We start from the raw sequence: 21,352 nt of genomic DNA on the forward strand, positions 1-21,352 counted from the left end.
AGAAATCCTGCATAAATCTTCATACCATTAACGGCATTCCCCTTATCATTAAAACTCACAAATCGTGTTCTTTTATCATCTAAATAGAAATACTCAAATCCTACTAAGCAATCGTTATGTTTACATTTTTTCAGTAAATTAGTTCAACTATGACAATGAAAAAGATAACTTATACTCGCTGAGCACCATACTGATAAGATTCTTTCATTCACATATTTACATAAATTATTCACTTTTTGGCAAAATTTTAAATTTTTATATTCAAATCGCAAGATCAAACTCTTTCACTATTAAACTCCATTTTTAGCCATTCAAGTGTTGAAATCTGACCATAATGGTTCAACAAATCGTTAAATCGGCCACTGTTCACTTGAGGCTCCTTACATCCATAAAATTTAATCTAAAATCTTTTACACCAGTCTTTAATAATTCAACAATAAAATCTTCAAAATCTTCTATGTAACAAGACTTTACAATCAATGCCTATCAATAAAATTAACTCACGGATAAATCACAGTAGAACAAAAATTATCAATTAATTCAAACACAAATTATCCATGGGTCACTTGAAGAATTACTTAAAACAAATTTGATTTTAATATTTGACTTTGAGTATATCACATTGACCAAGTCATTAATAGGTTTTGACATGGCCAATGTATTTTTGAGATATAAAATCACTCGATTTTGAAAGTTCTTTAATTTTGTAAAAATCTGTTGAATAATTAATTAAAGCAGTAACGTCATTCTGTTAACACTGAAAAACTCAATGATATTTTTTTTTATTAATCGCCTTTCCTAAATCCCTCAATTTCTGAATTTTTAATGATATATCAAATTATATTCATCGATTTCCTTACTATGACTTTAAGCTACAACACTATCTTTCACAGGTTTACAGCCCTGTCATAAATGATATTTGATACTTTTACATATTTATAACGGGTCTAATGAATGAAAGACTTACTACACCGCTACTGTTTACCATTGTAACCATTTATTTGTTTACCCTAAAACAAAACCCCGTTTGTTTACATGGTTTCGTAGTGGCGACATTTGATCTCGGTGCAGAAGTTTGTCACAATAACCCTTGGAAACAAGAGACCAATTTCAACGTAAATTTAGATCATAATCAGGAAAATGATCTTGTGCTAAATGCCATTAGCCGATTGATAAACATGCCAGTATAGATCAATCTATGTACATGACATCGATTGTTAAAGGGCAATAACTCTTAATTCTAATTTCACTGCGTTAACTTTGTGAAAATCTGCAATAAAGTTGACATTAATCCCTCATGAGTCCATTCAGAGCATAGATATAAAGTCTAAGTACCATCCAGTAGCAGAAGAAGGCCGGCATATTTATATACCTTAGTCACTCATGTTAGGGTAAGGGTTAAGTATGGTTAGGGTTATAGGTAGTGCCACATACGCGCCGCCTAATCTAAATTTTTATATCGGTGGTGAGCCATTTTCCCGATGCTACAATAGAGACCACCCTTATAGAGAGGTTATGATAATGTAACCCTGGAGTGGCTCAACCCAATGACCTCTTTGGTAAGAGACAGACACTTTGTCTGCTTACCATTAGACCATTCTCACCCCTCTAAATTGGGTTAATTAAAAAGTAAATTGAAAACACCGCATTTTAAAAGCAGATACAAAATACAATGGACTGGGTTGGTAGGTTGTGAAAGTAGCAAACGTCATATTTTTGAATACCGCATATTTTTTTGCAAGTGATTTATTTCATTTTTTCAGCAATTTTTTTTTTAGGCAGTGGCAATAAAATAGGGTAATTTAGGTAACCAGAAACAATTTGTTTTTGGCCTTACCTAACCAAAACATCAAAACTCTTATTCAAGAGAAATATTGTCAATGGAAACAATAAATCATACTCCTGTCAGCCGTTTACTCTTCACACTAAAGTAGAGTACTTGAGCCAAGAGCACACACACTCTACAGAAACCCTTGAACTCGCAAAGACAACAACCATCTTCATGGAAGCTTCTGTGCTTCTACAGCTCCAAAGGTCACAAATCAGGAGCACTTGGAGCCCAGGGGCATAACTCTGCTATATAAAGTCATTATTTGATCATTAAATACATTACAATCCACAACAACCATTAGCTTCTGTTACAACTTTAACAGCTTTAAAGGTCACAGATCAGAAACGCTTCTAGCATTGGGGACATAACTCTGCTATAAAAAGTAATTAATTGCCCATTAAATACATTTGGTTCCAATATTCCAGGGTGTAGTGAAGTTGAGAGTTGAACAAAACATGAATTCTGTGCTCTGCCCCATACAGTAATGATGTCAATGGGAAAAAATTGAGTTCAAACAAGATAGGATTAAAAACATTAGCAGCATCTTTGCAAAGCGATACATGTCAAATGGCTTGACTCTTTTAGTGTTGTTTGACACCGACGAGGACAAACTTTGTTAAAGCAGGGTTTGACTCTAAAGGGAGTTTGGGAGTCTGAGATTTCTTAATTTTGGCCTGGCCCGACTCCTAGATGGAAAATAGATTGGCAGTCGATCAGACTCTTAGTTCATGCCAACAAAATTTTTAAAATAAAGCTGTTTAAGATATTTATTATTATTATTGGTTTCCGGAATCCAACTTAATTTGCTGCCCAACAATGTTTTAAAACAAATCATGTTTCTAAATTACTTATGGAACATGTGGTGTTAAAGCAACTGTGCACCAGATGATCAATTTGCAAGAAAAAAAGAAAATTGTAGAAAACTGTCATAAACTTGGTATTAATGTGTACAATGCATTGAAACTTACTAACTGAAGTACCACATAGTTTACAATTTATTTAAGTTTAGCAGTTATTTCCTATTTTTCCATTAAAAAAGATTACTGGGTATGTCTACCTAGTAGAATTCATTCCTTATGCGTGATTGGCTAGTCGGTGTTATCACGTGATATTACCGAGTTAGGTGTATAGCTTAATTATGTCATGTTAATTATTAGAGTAAGCCATCGTAGCTCAATGGATATGATGCTGGACTGCATTTTGGCAACATGGGTTCGAACCCGGTCTCAGACACAATTTGTTTTTACATTTTGGTACTTTTTTTTACAATTATGATATCAAAGCATAACACATTCTATTAAATAATTGTCCTGAGATTCCTTACAGAAAAAACCTTTTTTGGTGCCAATATGGTGTACAGTCCCTTTAAAAGTAACATTAACACCAGGGTCAACGTATTAACTAACCTCTTTAGTGTGAGTTTTACACTGAAGGTCATGCATGCAGGGGACTTAAATCTTAAAAATTTCAAAATGTCTTTAGTTTACCTAATGTTAGCAGGAGATGTGGGCCTGATTGTTGAAAAGATCAGAACAGATCATTTGTAGCAGATACAGCTATCTTTCCCTTCTATGCTGCTATAATAGCATTTTTACAACAAAATAAATGCTTTTCCGAGTCTTAAACTCAGACTCAGGATGATAGTGAATATCGGCCCAGGTTTTGGTATTTTGAACATAAAAATCTCTACCTATGGAAGGTTCCTCCAAAGAGGAAATTTTGCACTTCCAAGAACTCCATTTTGGAAGTTTTAGCCCATTTTTAGGGAGTACTCTTCCTCAAAACTCAGGCCCTTGGCTTGTATTCATAAAACATTTGTAATCAATTCTCACTGGTCAATATGATATAATAAACTAATACGTGAAATACTACATAATCATTGATGTTAGTTTGTGTAAACTTAGGTATTTTTACAACGATTGTGAAACAAGTTATTGCAAGTTAATCACTCTTGTCAGAACAATGTTGTGCGAGAGTGAGGTCATGCGTTGTCGGGGAAACCAGAGTACCCGGAGAAAACTCACTTGTCCAACTTGGTGACCACAAACCAAACTCACATGCGTCCAGGCTAGGAATCGAACCCGGGTTGCCTAGGTGAAAAGCAACTGCACTCAACCACTACGCTAACCATATGTTTAATATTAAATATAATTGTTTTATGTTAAAAACGCTTATACATTTAATTTGACTATGAACATTTTAGAAAATTGACTCAGAAAAGATTTTAGTATTCTTTTATAAATACCAAGAAAGATTTGTACTTTTGTACCTATTCTTTCTGTTTTGTTCTTAGTAACCTAGAAGATGCCATCTATCTTCATGTTAATGTGTGTTTGTAGATTCTAATAGAGGAGTTGCAATGAAAGTTGATAAAAGTAAAAAAATTGAGACACAATAAAACGGGAGGGGAAACTAATAAATATTATCATTCTGTTGCAGAGGAAGGCAGATCTTCAGAAAACCAGCATGCATCCCATCAGAAAGTGGTAATAAACTTCCCAGCCCTGCTGTTTAACAGATGTTAGTTTAAAATTGAGAGATATTTTCACTGACAAATATATTTATACCACCTACCAAACTTTAAAATTAATTACTTTTTATACAATCTTCCAAGATTGGTTTGAGCCATTCAGATATAACATGAACCTGCAATTTCACAGCAAAACTGAGAAAACAATGCTTGTTTACCTTCTTTGTTTGTTTCAAAAAAATGACATTGATATTTAGATGCCATAAGCTCAAAGAAACAAAAGAATGCTTGGGCAATATTGCAGTTGTCAAGGCTGGGAGGATAGAGCACAATGCATTCAGTTGACCCCTAACATCTTATTCTAAATAAATCCGTCATCTCAAAATAAGGGAATTTTCAGGCTCGCTGATGCATTACACTTTAGGATTTCTAGCAGACAACTTGTTATTTTTTAAACCATCTCGGGGCCCATCAATGCGTTACACTATTATAATTCTAGCAGACGACCTGCCGATTTTTAAATTGTCTCTGGAAGCGTTTTAAATTCAAATGTTACTAACTCAAATAAGATCATGGCGTCTGTCAAATCAGTTTAAGTTCAGTTTTAACCATTTTTCAAGAAAGGTATTTACTAGTAGTCAATTTTCAAAACGTCTTGGAAAGTGCTTTAAATTCAAGGTTTTAAATAAGATCATGATGTACATCCATTCAACAGAAAGGACCCAACCAAAATTCAATAGCTTGGAAAAAAATCAGCATGTTTTGACAAGAGTCATTCAAGAGACACTAATAAGTATATGTTTTTTCTCAGTTCATCAAGGGGAAAACTTTATCAAGGGGCATAACTACATCAAGAATGTTCCCAAGAGTCAAGGGACATAACTGTATCAAGGGGCATAACTATGTCAAAAATGCTCCCATGAGTTATGATATTTGCATGTACACATAATTCACAGCAAGACTTTCGGAGAGCATTATTCCCGCTTGTAACATGTACAGAAATATATAGAAGCCAGCAACAGTGTATGTGGTTCAAGGCCTGAGTTTAGGGCTCTTACTTAGGAATGTGAAAATGAGAGACAAACCAATACCTAATTCTTCAGTACGCCAAGGGGATAACTTCATGACTGTCATGACCACAGATATGGACAATGCATTTTGTCATGTACATTTGAACCTCTATGATAGTTGATTGTGGTATGAAGTTTTTGCAGACTTCCCTCCGTTAGATTAGCTTAAATAAGATCAGCATATAAAATTTTATTTAAATACTAAGTATTTCTTGTTGTTATATTGTAGTTTTGTTATAAGATGCATTTTTATACAATTCCTGACTCACAGTACGTGCTGGCAAAAGGTTTTGAGAAAATCACAACTGTAAGAGAACTGAACAGAGACTTGGCACAACTCGAACATTTTTGCACGAGCCCATGACAGACTTGTTACATGTAAAACTGCTTCCATCGTTAATCTCCAACCTGCAACTTCTATCCTAAGATAATGAGTCAATGTTAATTGGTACAATCCTATTAAGCACAGCTATTATAATATCATAAAGTATAGGAGAATTTCTCATAATGAAGACGGATCAGGATGTTTGTTTGTTGTATGACTTTGTTGTTTAAAGGTAAGGATGTTTGTTTGTTGTATGACTTTGTTGTTTAAAGGTAATCTGTTCAAGAAAACATCAGCAAAGTATGAAATCCTAGGTAAATTGTCGGAATAAGAAATCAAAGTGAAACATAGATTAGAAGCTCAAGTTGGGTGTAAAAACATGATGTATGAGAAAGCACATCTATTTGATTTGATACTTGATAAGATAAGAAACCTATATATCTTCTGCAAAAAGTAACAACAACAAATATTAAGAAGACATTTACGAAGAAATCATATATATGCCTGAATGTTTGTACTTTGCGTCATGGAAAGCTAGAGTAAGCAAAACAATATAGGCCCCATCGATCATCAATACTCTTGAGAGCAAAAAAAGGCGGAAAATCTCCTTCTGGCAAATCAGCGTCATGAAATATTAATGAAAAAGTAGATAAACGTAGGGAAAACTTTCCATACATGACCTAACCCAGCAGACAATGACCAAAATTAAAAAGCCACAATGATCTGCATACACTTATTATATGGAAAAATCATCCCAGATCGAATAAAATGCGAAATTTCTAGAAATATGTCAAACGATGCAAAAGTAACAATAACGATGCCGAAAAACACCGTGACGGGAATGACTATTTTTAACTTTCATAAATGTCACATCCACTATGATGAGAAAAGCTCTTACCTCTGTTAAAAAGTTTGTCGAAACTGAAGTGTGAGACAAACCATGACGCAGGCCGACTTCTCCGATTGGAAGAGTTATCCTTCTTGCTTTTTTCCCGTCGTCTAATGACAACAGGTGCTTCCGGTATGCTCTGAACATTATTAGAGTGGTTGAATGCCGTCACTTCCTGAATCGTTGTGTACGACGGCAATGTACATGTTCTTACAAAATCCACACGACGCTCCATTTTTTCGTAATGACGTTATGTTAACTATTATTAACTCCCTTGAAAATCACAATAGCAGTCTCTGGGTTTTCGAGTTTATTCTATTACATGTAAATAGTGTCGAGCATGTTTATAATTAATCCAGACAAAAAGCAAAACCTGAAGATTTTGCAGACTCAGACGAATGTATTCCCTGGAGATTTCTGCTGAATTTCAAATGAATTATTAATCGCTCGGAAAAGTTCTTTGAAAAGCTTCAGAAATGTAGAATGTGCCTGCACAAATAAAGAATAGGGTGCAGTTTTAATATATTCACAATCAAATAAACAAATGTTCCATTTATATTCCTGCCATTAACATTTATTCCTTTGTTCTTGTGGTACTCCGTTTACGAAAGATGTTACAATTGACTATTAATTAGTTTTGAAGTCTTTGTTTAAATTGTATCTTCACACGATCTGTTTGATGTCTTCATAAACAGATTGAAGGTTTAACAAACAATCCAGACCTTGTCTTTAATTAATATCCATTACAATGCACAAGGTAGTCGTTAGTTTAAAGGTTTAAAACCCTCTTTGGAAACAGTAAGAATATTATTTAATTCATTTTTTTCATATACATATTTTCCAGAAGAAATTGTACATGAAAGTCTTTTATACCTGGCATGTAATTCTCCTTTTGTAAAGAAATAATCATATTTTTACATTGAAATTGTTTGACTTATTATTTTCAGAAACCTTCTAAACAAACAGTATGTATGAAAAACTTAGCACTCCTGAATTAAAACACTGCCAATTCTCATGTAAGTTGATTCAACTCTCCACAACGTATTGATTCCAGAGTCACACATGTAGTGTATGCCCATGTAAGTATATCGTAACCTTCACAGAATTAAACAATTAAGTCTGGAATATTGTGCAACAGCTGGGGGTCTGTATTACGGTTCCGTGTGGCGTATACTAGTGTACCACGCTCTCACCCATACATATTTTTACCATGCCACAACGTTTATGGTAGTATTTGCCTTGTCATTTACACTCATTTTCTATGGCCGATTACATGTCAATTTCAGGGCCATCAAATACTGTTCTTCTATTGAACTAGCAGTATTATTTGCGTTATTCCATTAAATGTGTGCACATCAAGCGTACTTGAGTTTGATTTAACCTTCTAGTCTTTCACTGTCAGACTAAACTTGAGTCATTACTAGCAATTATTAAACACAACAATTTTTTCCATATCAGTAAAAGATATCCTTCAACCGCAAGATCTTTTTTAACTTTTCCTTGATCCTGTTCACAAACCCAATCTTATCTTTACAATATCCATGAATTCAACAGCAAAAGTTCTGAAAGTGGTCCACCTTATCTATGAATTGCAGTCAGGACTTTCGTTAATTGATAAAAATGTCACAAAGTCCGAAAAATAAATTGACTATGAAACATTCTTCCTTCCTTTTCAATGTCACTGTTTGTGCGTGTTAATCTGTTTATTAATAATTAATATCCTGTTTCGTTTCTCTTAAGTTTATTTCATGACATATGCTTACAAGGAAAACACACAATTAACATCCTTTAATGACAATTGTATCGGTTATTTGAACATGTAAATAAAACAGAAGCAGTTTATCATCCCTTTCATTATTCATTCATTTAGTAAGCGTTATTTCTAATGCACGAAAATGTACTTATCTTATTTTTCAGCAACTGATGCACGAAAATAGATTCCTCTTGGCATGAATAACATTATTGCTTGGAAGATGAACACTTTTATAAATTATATCAGCTGTTTACTCATATGGTGTTTATATACCCATAAAAAAATCTACATACTTCAACCACATTGTTAAAATCATATTCAGAGTCTTAAATGTTTGCCTTGAAGGTATCAGAAGTCGAAAAGCAGCAACTCACACAAAACATCTGTCCACATATTCAGATCATCCACAAAAGCTTCGAAATGTAAAATTGCAAGGCACTGTCGAAAAAATAGAAAAGAAAAAAACTTGCATATCAAACTTGTATCAAAAAGCTTCCATTTACAGCCACTTTCATAATCTCTGACACAAAAAATGAAACACCCATTCCATTTTCATTTATTTCTTTCCCCATTCATAAATCCAATCAGCAAGGTCATCATTCACCCTCAGCTGATAAGCCCAGTGTGGCTGCTCTCATAAGCCCAGAGTGGCTGCTCTCATAAGCCCAGTTTGGCTTTCTCTCCAACAGTTCTGCTCATCCCACTGCCTGCCTCCAACTGAGCCATTCGACACTGAGTAGCTGCCGGTTTTCATTTCGCTCAGCAGGGTTTTTGTACCATGCATTTCTTTGAGTACCAGAAATTCAATCAGGATTTTTTTTCTCTTTCCCTCCTAATTCTAAATTCAGTTTTCCACTTTTTAAGTGTTTATTGCAATCTGCTGTAAACTGGTAGATAATTTAATAGGTGCTGCTTTTTACATTTAGATAATTTAATAGGTGCTGCTTTTTACATTGAGACCATGAGAAAAGATATCTGTATGGTATGACTACCAACATGCAGGAAGCCAAAAATAGCAATACATGGAATTCATTATTTAATTGAAAAATAAATCTTCCTTTTATCATTTTCAATTTCAATGGCAGCTTTGTTTAGCATTGTTTTTTTTGCCTTCAGGGAAGTGAAAATTTCGACCACTGTTTTTACATTGCTGAAAACACCCATGCTTGGCTTGTAAACAGTAAAACATGGAAACTGAAATCCCAGAATCTCAGCATGGTAATGCAGGTAACACAGCACCTCAGATACACATCTGGAATATTGATACATCAAATATAAAACAGCCATGGGAAACCCTTGAAATTATTGTTCTTTATGGCATTTGTTCGAAACATGAAAGCAATCACATGCCTGCCAGGTTACCGGAGACTGCAAACTATGACCTTCCAAGGTTTTAAGGGTCAAATGCCCTCCATGGTCCGCAGAAAGTTGAGGTCGAAACAACAGACAATAGCTCAGCCCAGTTGTAGTCTAAAATTATAGACCTGTTATACAGGATTCTTCCAATCCCTATTTGAAGGATTTGCCATATTAAAAATCGCAAAAAAATGTGTAAATGTACAATTATTTGGACTAAGCCGAGTTGCACCCATGGGTCAGCCCCTTATACAAGGTCTCAAGTTAAAGCACAAATAAACCCTATGTTGGGCTTGCAAAGACATCAAACTGTAAAACAATTTCACTGCAACTGCACTGGCTATATTTCTAAAATGCAAACCAAAGAAAGTTAAAATGTTCTGTTCTTTCGTCAATAAAATTTAAACGTAAGACCAACACAGACTTCGGAATATTTTTAAGTACAAGATAAAAGCCGAGTTTAGTAACCTTTTAATCCGATATGCAGTTGACCCTCAATCCCCATGGAAACAAGGGGCAGCAGCCATGTCAGATCACAGAAACATGGAGCACACAACTGTCAACCTGCTCTTACAGATACTCTGTCTTGTTCAAGAGATCACAGTCAAGTCTTATCAGTTTCCTAGCAGTGACTTCCTGTTGTTTGGTATGCTAAAAATGTGCATGTTAATTCTGGAAAAGACTTGATATTTTTTACTTTTCTTACACTTTCCAGTGATAGGGCAATTCATTCATCCTTATTTCAGTGTTTTTATATTTTAGCCTGATCTCCTTTCCAAATCAAACATCAGCGCTCACAGGGCTGGGTCTTAATTCAAAGCCAACATTTTTGACAAGAAGTTACGCCCTAACAATTTGGCATGCTACTTTGAGAAAATATGATTATTTGTCATTTTATATCCTTTCCAGACATATAATAATTTTTATTTATTTTTTTGTTTCAGTGAAAGATCGCAAAATATTTCAACACATGAACATAATAATAAAACATCTTACTCGTAGCTACACTGTTCATGAAATATAGATTATGGTGCTCGGGAGTCATTGAAATATGCTGTGATCTTATACTTAAAACAAATGATTACCCTCCATCTATTTGTAGAACATTCACGATATGGACTTGCACGAAATATCACTCTAAATTGCAATTATTAATCTTTTAGAAAGAGAAGTAAAGATTCTTCTTGAAAAAAATCATTCCAGACAACAAGTCATGCAAGCCATATCTTATTTATTTATGTTGTTTGCCCAGAAAGCTTTGCTGATTTTTGTGTTTCTTTATGTCAAAACAAAAAACAACAAATAATATAATTTACTCAACTTGTTTATGCTTTCAGTCTCAAGAGTTGAGCCTATAAACACTGCCGAGAGCTGTCTGATAAGCCGGCTTGAGTAGCATGCTGATAACAATACAAATCTGTCATTAAATATCTTATCTCTTTGACTATAATGTATCACAACATTTATAAATGGGGGATGTAAAAACATAAATATTTTTGTAACCGAAACTGCACCAATGGCAACTATTGTGAATTATTTTGGACGACAAGAATGATAGATGCATATTTTCCCAAGATTATCATTTTTAAGACAATAATTATAACCTAAGGAAGCAAACTAAGAAAGTATGCTACAGAAGTTGTTTCATTCAAACTGACTTTTTCGACTCAAAAGAGCTGAAAAAGTGCAAATCTTAAAGACAAGGAATTATAAACAAAAACACTAATTATAAGAAGACTAACATAGAAACCAGACATCGACCCATAAAATCTTAATAGCCCATCGACTCTTTATATATTAATTGGCTCACCAAATCTCTCATTAACAACTGAATAGCTCCCATATGCTTTAAAAGCCAACCAGCTTTCAAGGTAAACCATCTTTAAAAGCTGATGATTGAGGTTTGGAAGTAATTATAACAGTTGTATTTTAACGACTTTTTCATACTTCCCTTCCAGAAATAGGAATTAAAGATGAATGCGAGAATATCGTAAATGCTGATCTCAACATTGCCAGATACCCTCTTATTGCAACTAAAATAGTGTTATGCAGATACTATAAACACAAAAGAGGAAATTGAACAGCTGACTCCTGCCGAAAGTGTTTTGTTGGAATCAAGATGTAATTTTATAGCAGAAGATGACGTTTTGTTGGTTACCTGGAAAAGTTAAGACTTTGGTGCAGATAGTTGCCAGCAAAAAAGTACAAAGGGGAGTAATGACTCTTGTGGAATATCAGCAATAAAACTTGTTATCTCCCTTGATCATCAGATAATCAAACTTGCAGGATTACCCCCCTTCATCATTGGCAGAACAGAACATACTGCAGAGCTAGACATAAAATGAATGTAAAGGGGCTAGACACCAGATGGTCCCAAAATCAGCAAAAACATTATTACCACAAAACAAGCCTAGAATTGCCAATATGAGTTTGTATTAGTCCAATAATACATCCTTTATATGATTAAAAGAAAAATTTGTCACTGTCTCAGCTGAGCTTACCCATGTGAAAATAGCCCATGATCTTTTCTCAGTGTATATTTAGCATGTGAAAATCACATGATTAGAACAGATAGATAAAAAGACGCTCTTTTTGAAATTAATTGGGATTTACTAGGAAGACAAACCCAGTAACTTTCAAATTGGAAAATTAGCAAAATCTGATGCATGAGTAAGCATAAGATACATGTGTTGTAAGTGATGGGATACGTCAAGAAGTAAGTTCAATGCGTTGTACACAACGAAATCAATTTTATTTCAGTTTTGACAATTTTCTTTTTTTCTTGCAATTGTATCATCTGGTGACTAGTCCCTTTAAAGCCACAGGCAAACCACTTCTGCCTGGAAATGAAGAAAAGATGAATCTTGCACACATCTTATAACTGTTATATATTTTTTACAACCAATTCTTACCAAACACCTCCGGCTCTGCAAGGGGGGCCTTGGGATACAGCTCCTGATAGCATTCCTCAAACACTTCCTCTGTATCTACACAGTCCTTGACCCCTAGCCCCTCCCCCTGCAGCCCTGACCCTTCCCCAACAGGGTGGTCAGACCCACGCCCCTCCCCAAGCCTGTCAATCAAGTCCACAGCCTCACTGAAGGCTGACACTGTCACATGCATGGCGCAGAAAAATGCAAAATAGTTGTACAAGTTGTCATACAACCAGCATACAAGAGAGGAGAATAAAGTCCACAATAGCACCATTTTCACCTACACTCCGATACCTCTCACACATCAAGTTTCCATTATGAAGAGTCATCCCAAGTTCAAGAACAATATCATTAAAATCCAAAAAAAATGTCTTCAAAACCCATGAAAAGTTTAAAATATTTTACAACATTCTCAGTATTTTTATCACTAATTGAGCATTAAAAATCCTTCCAGATTGTTTTTATGGAACAAAGCTAAGTATTTCTTCATAATGAGTGTTATGTTTTCCTTCTTTGCCAAATTTTCAATCCAGTTTCCACTAATTATTTTTAAATATTAACCTTCATCTTGTACCACTTCATTAGTAAAAAAAACATTGCTTTAAGTCCAACCGATCAAAAACATACAATTTGATGTTTGTACCTTCAAATAGACCTATTTATCAACATAATGTTTTGGATGAGTTGTTTATGTTGAACTAAAAATCTAAAATTTATGACGTGAATATTAACAAAGTGTGACTATCGAAAAAATACATGGTTATCTGCAAAGATATAACCCATGCTAATTTTTTCACACTCATTAAGTTTAATACCTACTTTTAAATGTCAGTGATTTAATATAATATAATTCCGCATTAATTTTAACCTATTATTTTACTATTTGGCACGATTTCTACGATAACAATCGGGTTACTTTTATAATCCACATAACAGCAGTAATCCAAAGCCAATTTTTTGTTCATTTTATCGGTAGCAAATTAAACACATGAAATTTATTTGACCAAAGTCATTCAGAAACATTTCTCAATTTCTACTTCTGATCATAAATGTTAAACTAGATAATGTAAAAACATTAAAGGATTGATTACACGTTTGTGTAGTTCTGTCAAATTGCGATATAAACATTTGTTATATGGCTCCTAATCACTATAATAGTTTGACACAATTACTATGTAATCACCGAAAATCTGTGATCAACAGAGGATATATTAATGCGAGACTCCGGACACTTTGTTACAAACTTCCATTCAGGTTAAATTACTTAACCATCGTCTTTGCTACCCATTCCAATTCATACATTTGAATGCCTGACTTGTAATTCTTTAGTTCAAATTCGAAGCCCAACTGAGCCTTATTAGCAAAAAAGTTGCAATACATATTTAATGACAAATGTAAACAAACGCAATGCTTCATATACAACCATAAGTGTCTGCTTTAAGAGAGAGGGCTTTAACTTATTTATCCTTACCCAAAAAAAATTAAACCCGACTGTTTGAATAATCTTTGACTTAAATGAAACTTCAGAAGTTCGGCACAATGGTGACCTTATGAGGAATCTCATACAAACAAATTAATGCAGGTCAAGATGGAACATACCGTATTTTCTCGACTATAAGACGGGGAAATTGGGTCCCGATTTTTAACCCCAAAGTAGGGGACCCGTCTTATAAGCGAGTCGATAAAATATTAAAAAAAGATTCAAGTCAAAATCAGTAAAATTTTACATAGGGTATTCGTCTATCTAGTATATCGTCTGCTGATACAAGTATGGGGCAATTAAGTAATTTTAAAACAACAACGCGAAATCTCTTCACCGCGCGTGCTCTGACGTCACACAGTGTACCGTTTGATCCGCATTTTTCCTCATGGCGCGTGTCAGTATAATTAGTTTGACAGATATATCAAATCATTAAATTGGAATCTTAATATGATGTAGGTACCTTACTGTCAATTTGATTAAGCAAACAAATGACAATGCGAATATGAATCCTTTATGTTCATCGCCAATCAAGGGGCACCATTGCTAAACAAACACATATTCATTCACTGCCTCGGCTTTTCGCAGTAATGATATTGAAATATTGAAGCCATTTATTTTCATGGTGTTATTTGCGGTTTATTGTTCACAACAAAATGGTCAATCTTTTGATTTTAATTGGGTCGACCATTCAAAAAGGTTAAGATACCGGTAGGCAAACTTATGCAGAGTTTACACACGACAATACATTTGATTGGCTTATTTGATATTAAGAATTAAAAACATAAACGTAATTCTTTTATAATATGTATTGATGCCGAAGAACTTCAGTAGTATCTTCACTGAAAATAATAAACAAAAACAAACATAAGTTATTATTGATTAATTATTACAATTCCGATAAGTAACGACCTGTCCTGCAAACGCGTAACCATGTACTAATTTTTAACCTACCTCCAAATAGAGAGCTCACAGTTGACTGCCATTTTCTTTGAGTTAAACAAAAACAGTTACCGCGAAAGTCAATAATTGTCCGTTGAGCTTGAACATTTTTACACATTCGGAGGAATTCAAGAATTTTAGATTTGCTGAAAAATTAACCCGTCTTATAAGCGAGTCGAAACCAAATGCACCAGATTTCATGGGCAAAGTTAGGGGGTCGTCTTATAAGCGAATCGCCTTATAGTCGAGAAAATACGGTAAGTTAAAATTTTGTTGAAAGAAGTCAAGGAAATGTTGTAAGCGCAAAAAATGATTAAATCTTCACATTATAATGGTTAAAAGTTAACAAACACTTTTTAAAACACTAGTGTCTTTTTTATATAGTTATATAGATATTGTGTATGTCATATGCAAGTAAATTCATACTGAAACTTTTTCCAGATATTGTTACATTTTATTAGCAGTTATCAATTTATACATACACAGTATATAGTTTCAAACTATAAAGTCTTCTGTCGAAATGAATGAGATTGGAGACAATGAAGAAATTAATACTGAAACCAGAGAAGAAAGTTGAGCCATGTTTTAACCCCAGGTGGGTCTTCATGGTAGAGTAAGCAGGCAAATTGTAGGGTAGATAATTAATGGGTTATTACCATAAAGTATATCATGTTCGCATGTATTTATGACCATGAAACTGTAAAACATCACTGTTCAGTGGAGATACAGATGTAGAATCAACAAACATCCATTTTTAGTGCTTACCTTTAAGAGACATTCACACAAACACTAAGAAGTTGGTGTGTATTTTTGCTTTATTAAACAATTAAGTCGGTAGCAGGCTGCATCCCGCTAGTGCCAACTTAATAGTTTAGTCAGGCAAAAATAAACAAACTAACAATGAATTTGCGGTAAAACTAAATTTTAGTCCTTTTCTTCAGTAAACAGTAAAAGTACTTTCTTTACCAAACACATTGAAAGGATCCACAGCAAACATTCAGTTATTATGGTGCATATGAGATCATAAACTTAAGATACAATCAAGACTTAGTAAAAAGGAATTCTGAATAATTATAAAACAAAGAAAAACATGGGGAACAAAGCAAAGACTAATTAACACAAACAAAGAACATAACATGGAAATACTACACAAGATGGGTGAACATGTATGGTTTCAAGGTGTCAACAATACATATGGCAATAATATTAATACTACTTTCATAACGCCTTTTATGGTTTATGCCTCTGTTCATTCAAAGAACACTATTGACTGTTTAATATAATGGGTCTATTCTCATGACGTATATTTCCCTGCGTGGTATTTACAGGAAATGCAGAAACTATGGTTGATTTTACGACTCAAGTTTTCTTATAGAGCTTCTGAGCTGAGACAACAGAAGGAAGTATATTCAAACATGTTAAATATTTTATTCTGTCTTACATTTTCGATCTTACCCCACATTTCCTGCAATTACGCACAGTAATCAGTACTTACTGCGAGACCGCCCTCGTATTACGGACTTCGGTGGCGGAGTTTTATTAGCTAACAGAGAAGTGCGGTTTTTATTTGTCTGAGCGTTTTGCATGGTAAGCGGAGAAGGAGCTGAATGAGGCCGGATGATGGGCTTCAAGATACGGGGGCGTCCACCGCCACCTCCCCGCATTCTTAACGCCTCATTGTCGCCGCTACTAGAGCTATCGACGGCACTATCTACTGCTACAACCGCCACCAGCATCGGCAGAGAGCAGCATTAACAAGAGAGATTGTGAGATGCCATGTTAGCACGCTACAAGGGGGATACAACCATGCCACCATGCTTGTCAACTTGTACGTTAAGCCTTGAAATGAAATTTCTGTTTATTCCATTCATCCTCTTTTTTGCTTTTAGAATTAACAATGTTGACTTGCATGCATTTCTGCAGAGGTTGCCACCTTAAATTGTTTTTCTCCAAAAAAAAACATATTTTAACAAAAGAAGTTTCCCCTTTTTTCTATTTTTTTTATAAAAATAAAATGTTCAATTTAGTAAGGCAGACAACCTATGCTGAATTCTGGCAAAGTTTCCTACAAACTACTAGATAGTCTCCCTTTATCAATGCTCACTCTCTCATACCAAAGGGGTGAATATAAAAACGTATATTACCATCAGTTGCTAAAACAGAGGTAAAAAGTATTTGGTGAGTATTAATAAAGTGAGTTTTATTGAATAAGTTAATTAGGTTTAAAAGTGAAAAAAACAAAACAATTTTATTACAAAATTGTTTACGTTAAAGTAACAATAGTACTGTTAGTTATAGGTTACGTACAACTAATTGACATTCCAGTGTGTCATATGAACTTTTTTCTTAATGATCATCTAAATTTTCTTTTTATAGAATTTAACATTTAAAGGGAATAACCATTCAAACACAGTCATGGTTGAAACATGTAAGAGAATCAATTAAAGGTGCATGCCCACGTTTTTGTAAAATGCACTTTTTTTGTATGACGATAAAAAGTGTGGCAAATCATTAGGAGTTTAAAAAAATTAGAACCCTTCAGCAAATGTTCATATTTGCTCAAATATCATCTTTGAAGTCCACAATTTCCATTAGCATTAATGATGCTAATATTCACTTTATTACTGCTTTGTGGTTGTGTAATTGGTTGATTGACATTATCATGTGATGTTATTAATGTATTGCTAAGAGGTCAAAATATCAACCACTTTTGTAATAGTACCGGGGGCTTTATGGTTAAGGTTTTGGTTTTCTATTTTTTCCTTGACTATAACTGGCGTGGGTATGCACCCCTCTGAAACTTAAATACTTTTTGTACTATAACTGTATTTTTTTCTGCGAGGGCAAAAAAAATGATAAAATAAGTGTTTTCAGACTCATTACTGGGAAAAATAAATTTTGGTTCAAAAATATGAGCGAGTACCTTTAAAAGAGCAGAAAATTTTCATTTCTTCCTTTTCTCAAAGTGTTCAATATACATGTAGTGTATTCTTAATACAGAAAATTAATGTTGATAAAACCACAGCAGATCATGTGACACACCACGCTGTATTAGGTGCCCTAAGAGAAACAAGTTGTGATTGGCCACTTACAATTGTTGGGCTGGACCAAGCCTGACTTTCGCCTCAACTGATTGGCTGCAGCTTTCTGCATCTTCAACTCCAGCTCATGTGCTGTCACCTGTCGTTGTACCAAAATTATTAATTTAAAGAAATGAAAATGTGTTGTTTGCAACAGTTCTTGATGTGAAGGCAACAGTTTAAATAACAAAGTTTAAATTACTTAAAAGTTGTTGATTGCAACAGTTCTTGTTGGGAATGCAACAGTTTGAATCTTAAAATTTAAAGAACTTACAAGTTGCTGTTTTAAACAGTTCTTGATGTGAAGGCAACCGTTCGAATGTCAAAAGTTAAAGTACTTAAAAGGTGTTGTTTGCAACAGTTCTTGATAGGAAAGCAACAGCTTGAATCTCAAACAGCTATGTATGTCACTGACTATCTATTTGTCTGTGTTATGTCATTATAATCACAAGAGCACATTAAACAGATGTCACTTCATGTCCAATTTTTCTCAAACTGTGAGTGTAACTTGACAAAGATTTTATCTAGAGTTACCTAGTGACCTAATATTTATAACACATAACCTAATTTCAAACTTGTCCAAGCGTTCATCAAGTGACACATTCTGATCAAGTTTCATGAATATTGGACCAATGTAATGCCTCTAGAGTGTTCCAAAGGTTTTTCTAAGATTTGACCTTGTGACATAGTTTTTGACCCCATTTCACTAAGTTTTACAAGGTTTCATCAAGGGGAACATGTTGAATAAATTTGAACACCAATCCCTACAAAGATATGGTAAATAAGTGTGTTGGACGGATGTACTGAATGACGTAAGGATGGACGGACAAACAACTCCAAATTAATATCCCCCTCCCGAAACCTTTGGTTCGGCGGGGAATAAAAAAAATTGAAAATCAGTGAACCTGTGATCCAGCCTCGGAAATCTCACTGATGGAGTTGGAGCTGTCACGTCTGTCTTGCAGTGACATCGCACGCTCTATTTGTGGCAACACTGGAATAGAGATGTTGGAATAACCATAGAAATATTAAGCAAGAAGTTTATAAATCAATTTAAAATAACAAGTTTATATTTTGTTTTTAACATATGAAAAGCAGTTTAATTGAATAGCATCATCTTCCTGTAAATACTTAATAATGAAGAATACTTTTTGTCAATATTGATATCTGAGTACGGGCAGGTTGTAAGTCACAAATATAAACCAAACATCAACATCTAGTCCTTACTCACTTTTAACAGTACCATCATTGAATAAGTTATCATCCTCAGTGGTACTCATGTCCGTCTGGCTGCTCTGTCGTGAACTCATGGCCGACTCCATCCCCATCCTACTACCTCTTCCATCAAGAGACTCCGCAAGGTCAATGTGGACCACTTTGTCTCGAATTTCTGGCCTTTTCAGAGAATCTCCCGACAAGTTCCGCACTCGTTCATTCTGAATTGATAATCTCTTACTTGCTAGCTTTTCTTTACCATTGTTGATTTCTTCTTTTGATCGTGAAGGTGATTGATCTTTGCTGTCTTTCCTTCCAGGTGAGCCATTTCTTGCTCTGTTCGGTGATGCTGATTTCACAAGAGATGGTTTTCTTTTTGGTGAATCAGGCACCGCTTTCCCAGGTGACAGCATTTTTCCTCTTGGTGAATTAGTGGTCGATCTGCTTGGTGATTCATCTTTCCTTGGTTTCGGAGGTGGTGGTGGAGCAGTATATTTCAGCTTACTTTGAACCTTACTATAATCAGGCATTGCAGATGAAATTCTCTTCTTGGGTTTTGGAGGTTCTACCTCTTTTTTTGGAGGGGCAGGTGGTGGAATGTGCAAGAAAGCTTCGAGCTTGCTCTTCACTTCAGGTTTGGGTTTTTCCTTATCCGTGTCTTTTTTAGTCTCTATCTTGTTCATAATTGCATCCCATTTACTTTTAGGCGGTGTTCTTTTTATTTTCTTAACTTCTTTAACTTCTTTTTCCTTTTCCACCTGTTCTGGGGAATCCTTCTTTTCACTCTCTTCATTCTTTTTCTTACTCTCATCGACAATACTCTTATTTCCTATCTTACTTGTAACCTTTGACAGGTCAATCTTTCCCTTGATCGAGTTTCTCTTATTCTTAGCCTCTTCAGTGTTATGTTTATCTTCCCTTTTCTTTATCGGAACAGGTGTTTTTAGATATTCGGACAACTTGGAAACCACGTTTGTAGTATTCGGCTTTTTAAAGTCTTTCACCACATTAAACCGTTTCTTTTTCTGAACTTTCTGTTTTTCCACTTTCTTCTCACTAATCCTCTCCTCTATTTCACATTTTTCAATCTCAAGACTTTTATCATTATCTTCTATGACTATCTCCACAATATCTATGGTCTCATTCACAGCACTATTGTTCTCATTTTCATCCTTATCCTTTTCACCAGTTTCTTGTTTTCCTTCACCCTCTATTGTAAATGTAGACTCAAGTGCGGAGTCCTCTGAAGGCTCAATCGTAATTGTGTCATTCTGTTTCTTACTCTCCAAGGTAACTGTTGTATTTAGGCCCTGAAATGACATAGTTTTAAGATTAATCCTCCTTGTAAACATGATTAAGTACCTCATCAAGCATTTCAATATTTTTTTCATATATCCATAGCAGTATCATCAATGAAACTTGCAAAAATGAACCAAACTCTATTGCAGGGACTTTTAAAAGTGCTAGCAATATGTTAAGCAAACAAACAAGTGTTATTGCTAATATGCCAGAAACCTGTCAATTGTACACATTCCATGTTACATGTAATTATCATCACAATTAGCAAAGATGCTCTACGATGGTAACTAGTTAGAGAAATGCATAGAAATGTTACAATTCCATGCTATGGCTGAAAGAAGGCTCTAAACACCACATTTAAATTACCATTGAGATCTTTGAATAAAGAATTATGTTGAGAAAACACATGAATAGCAAGAGCATGTTGTGCAGAAACCCAATGCTCATCTGTTTTTGCAGTAAAAAAGGGGTATAGCTGAACAAATATTAAAGCAAGATTTATGGGCCTTGCTGTCATTTGCGTATTGTCTCTAGCATTATGTGTTCCAAGATTCATATGCATATATCTTTAACATTTTTCAAGTTATGGCCAAACAAGACTAACGAGAACAACGATGCTGAAACTATTTCTTTCTTTTTTAAAAAAAAGGTTAAAATTATAAATGCCCTTAGAAAGTTAGATATTCTTAAAAGTGCTATTTGCTAACAT

General features: G+C 34.5%; 1 protein-coding gene across 5 annotated transcripts in view; it reads right to left on the reverse strand.

Annotated features, from left to right (window-relative positions):
• LOC128227127 (CAP-Gly domain-containing linker protein 1-like) overlaps positions 1 to 21,352 on the reverse strand; it is an 87,771-nt gene that overhangs the window by 26,095 nt on the left and 40,324 nt on the right. For all 5 annotated transcript variants that reach the window (XM_052937352.1, XM_052937353.1, XM_052937354.1 and 2 more), the window contains 3 exons: positions 19,361 to 20,654; positions 19,035 to 19,123; positions 18,142 to 18,229 (listed from right to left, as the gene is read on the reverse strand). In XM_052937352.1, the coding sequence (XP_052793312.1) occupies positions 18,142 to 18,229; positions 19,035 to 19,123; positions 19,361 to 20,654 (1,471 nt within the window). The remainder of the gene's footprint in view (positions 1 to 18,141; positions 18,230 to 19,034; positions 19,124 to 19,360; positions 20,655 to 21,352) is intronic.

Source organism: Mya arenaria, chromosome 3 (assembly GCF_026914265.1).
Source record: "Mya arenaria isolate MELC-2E11 chromosome 3, ASM2691426v1".
Taxonomy (NCBI): domain Eukaryota; kingdom Metazoa; phylum Mollusca; class Bivalvia; order Myida; family Myidae; genus Mya; species Mya arenaria.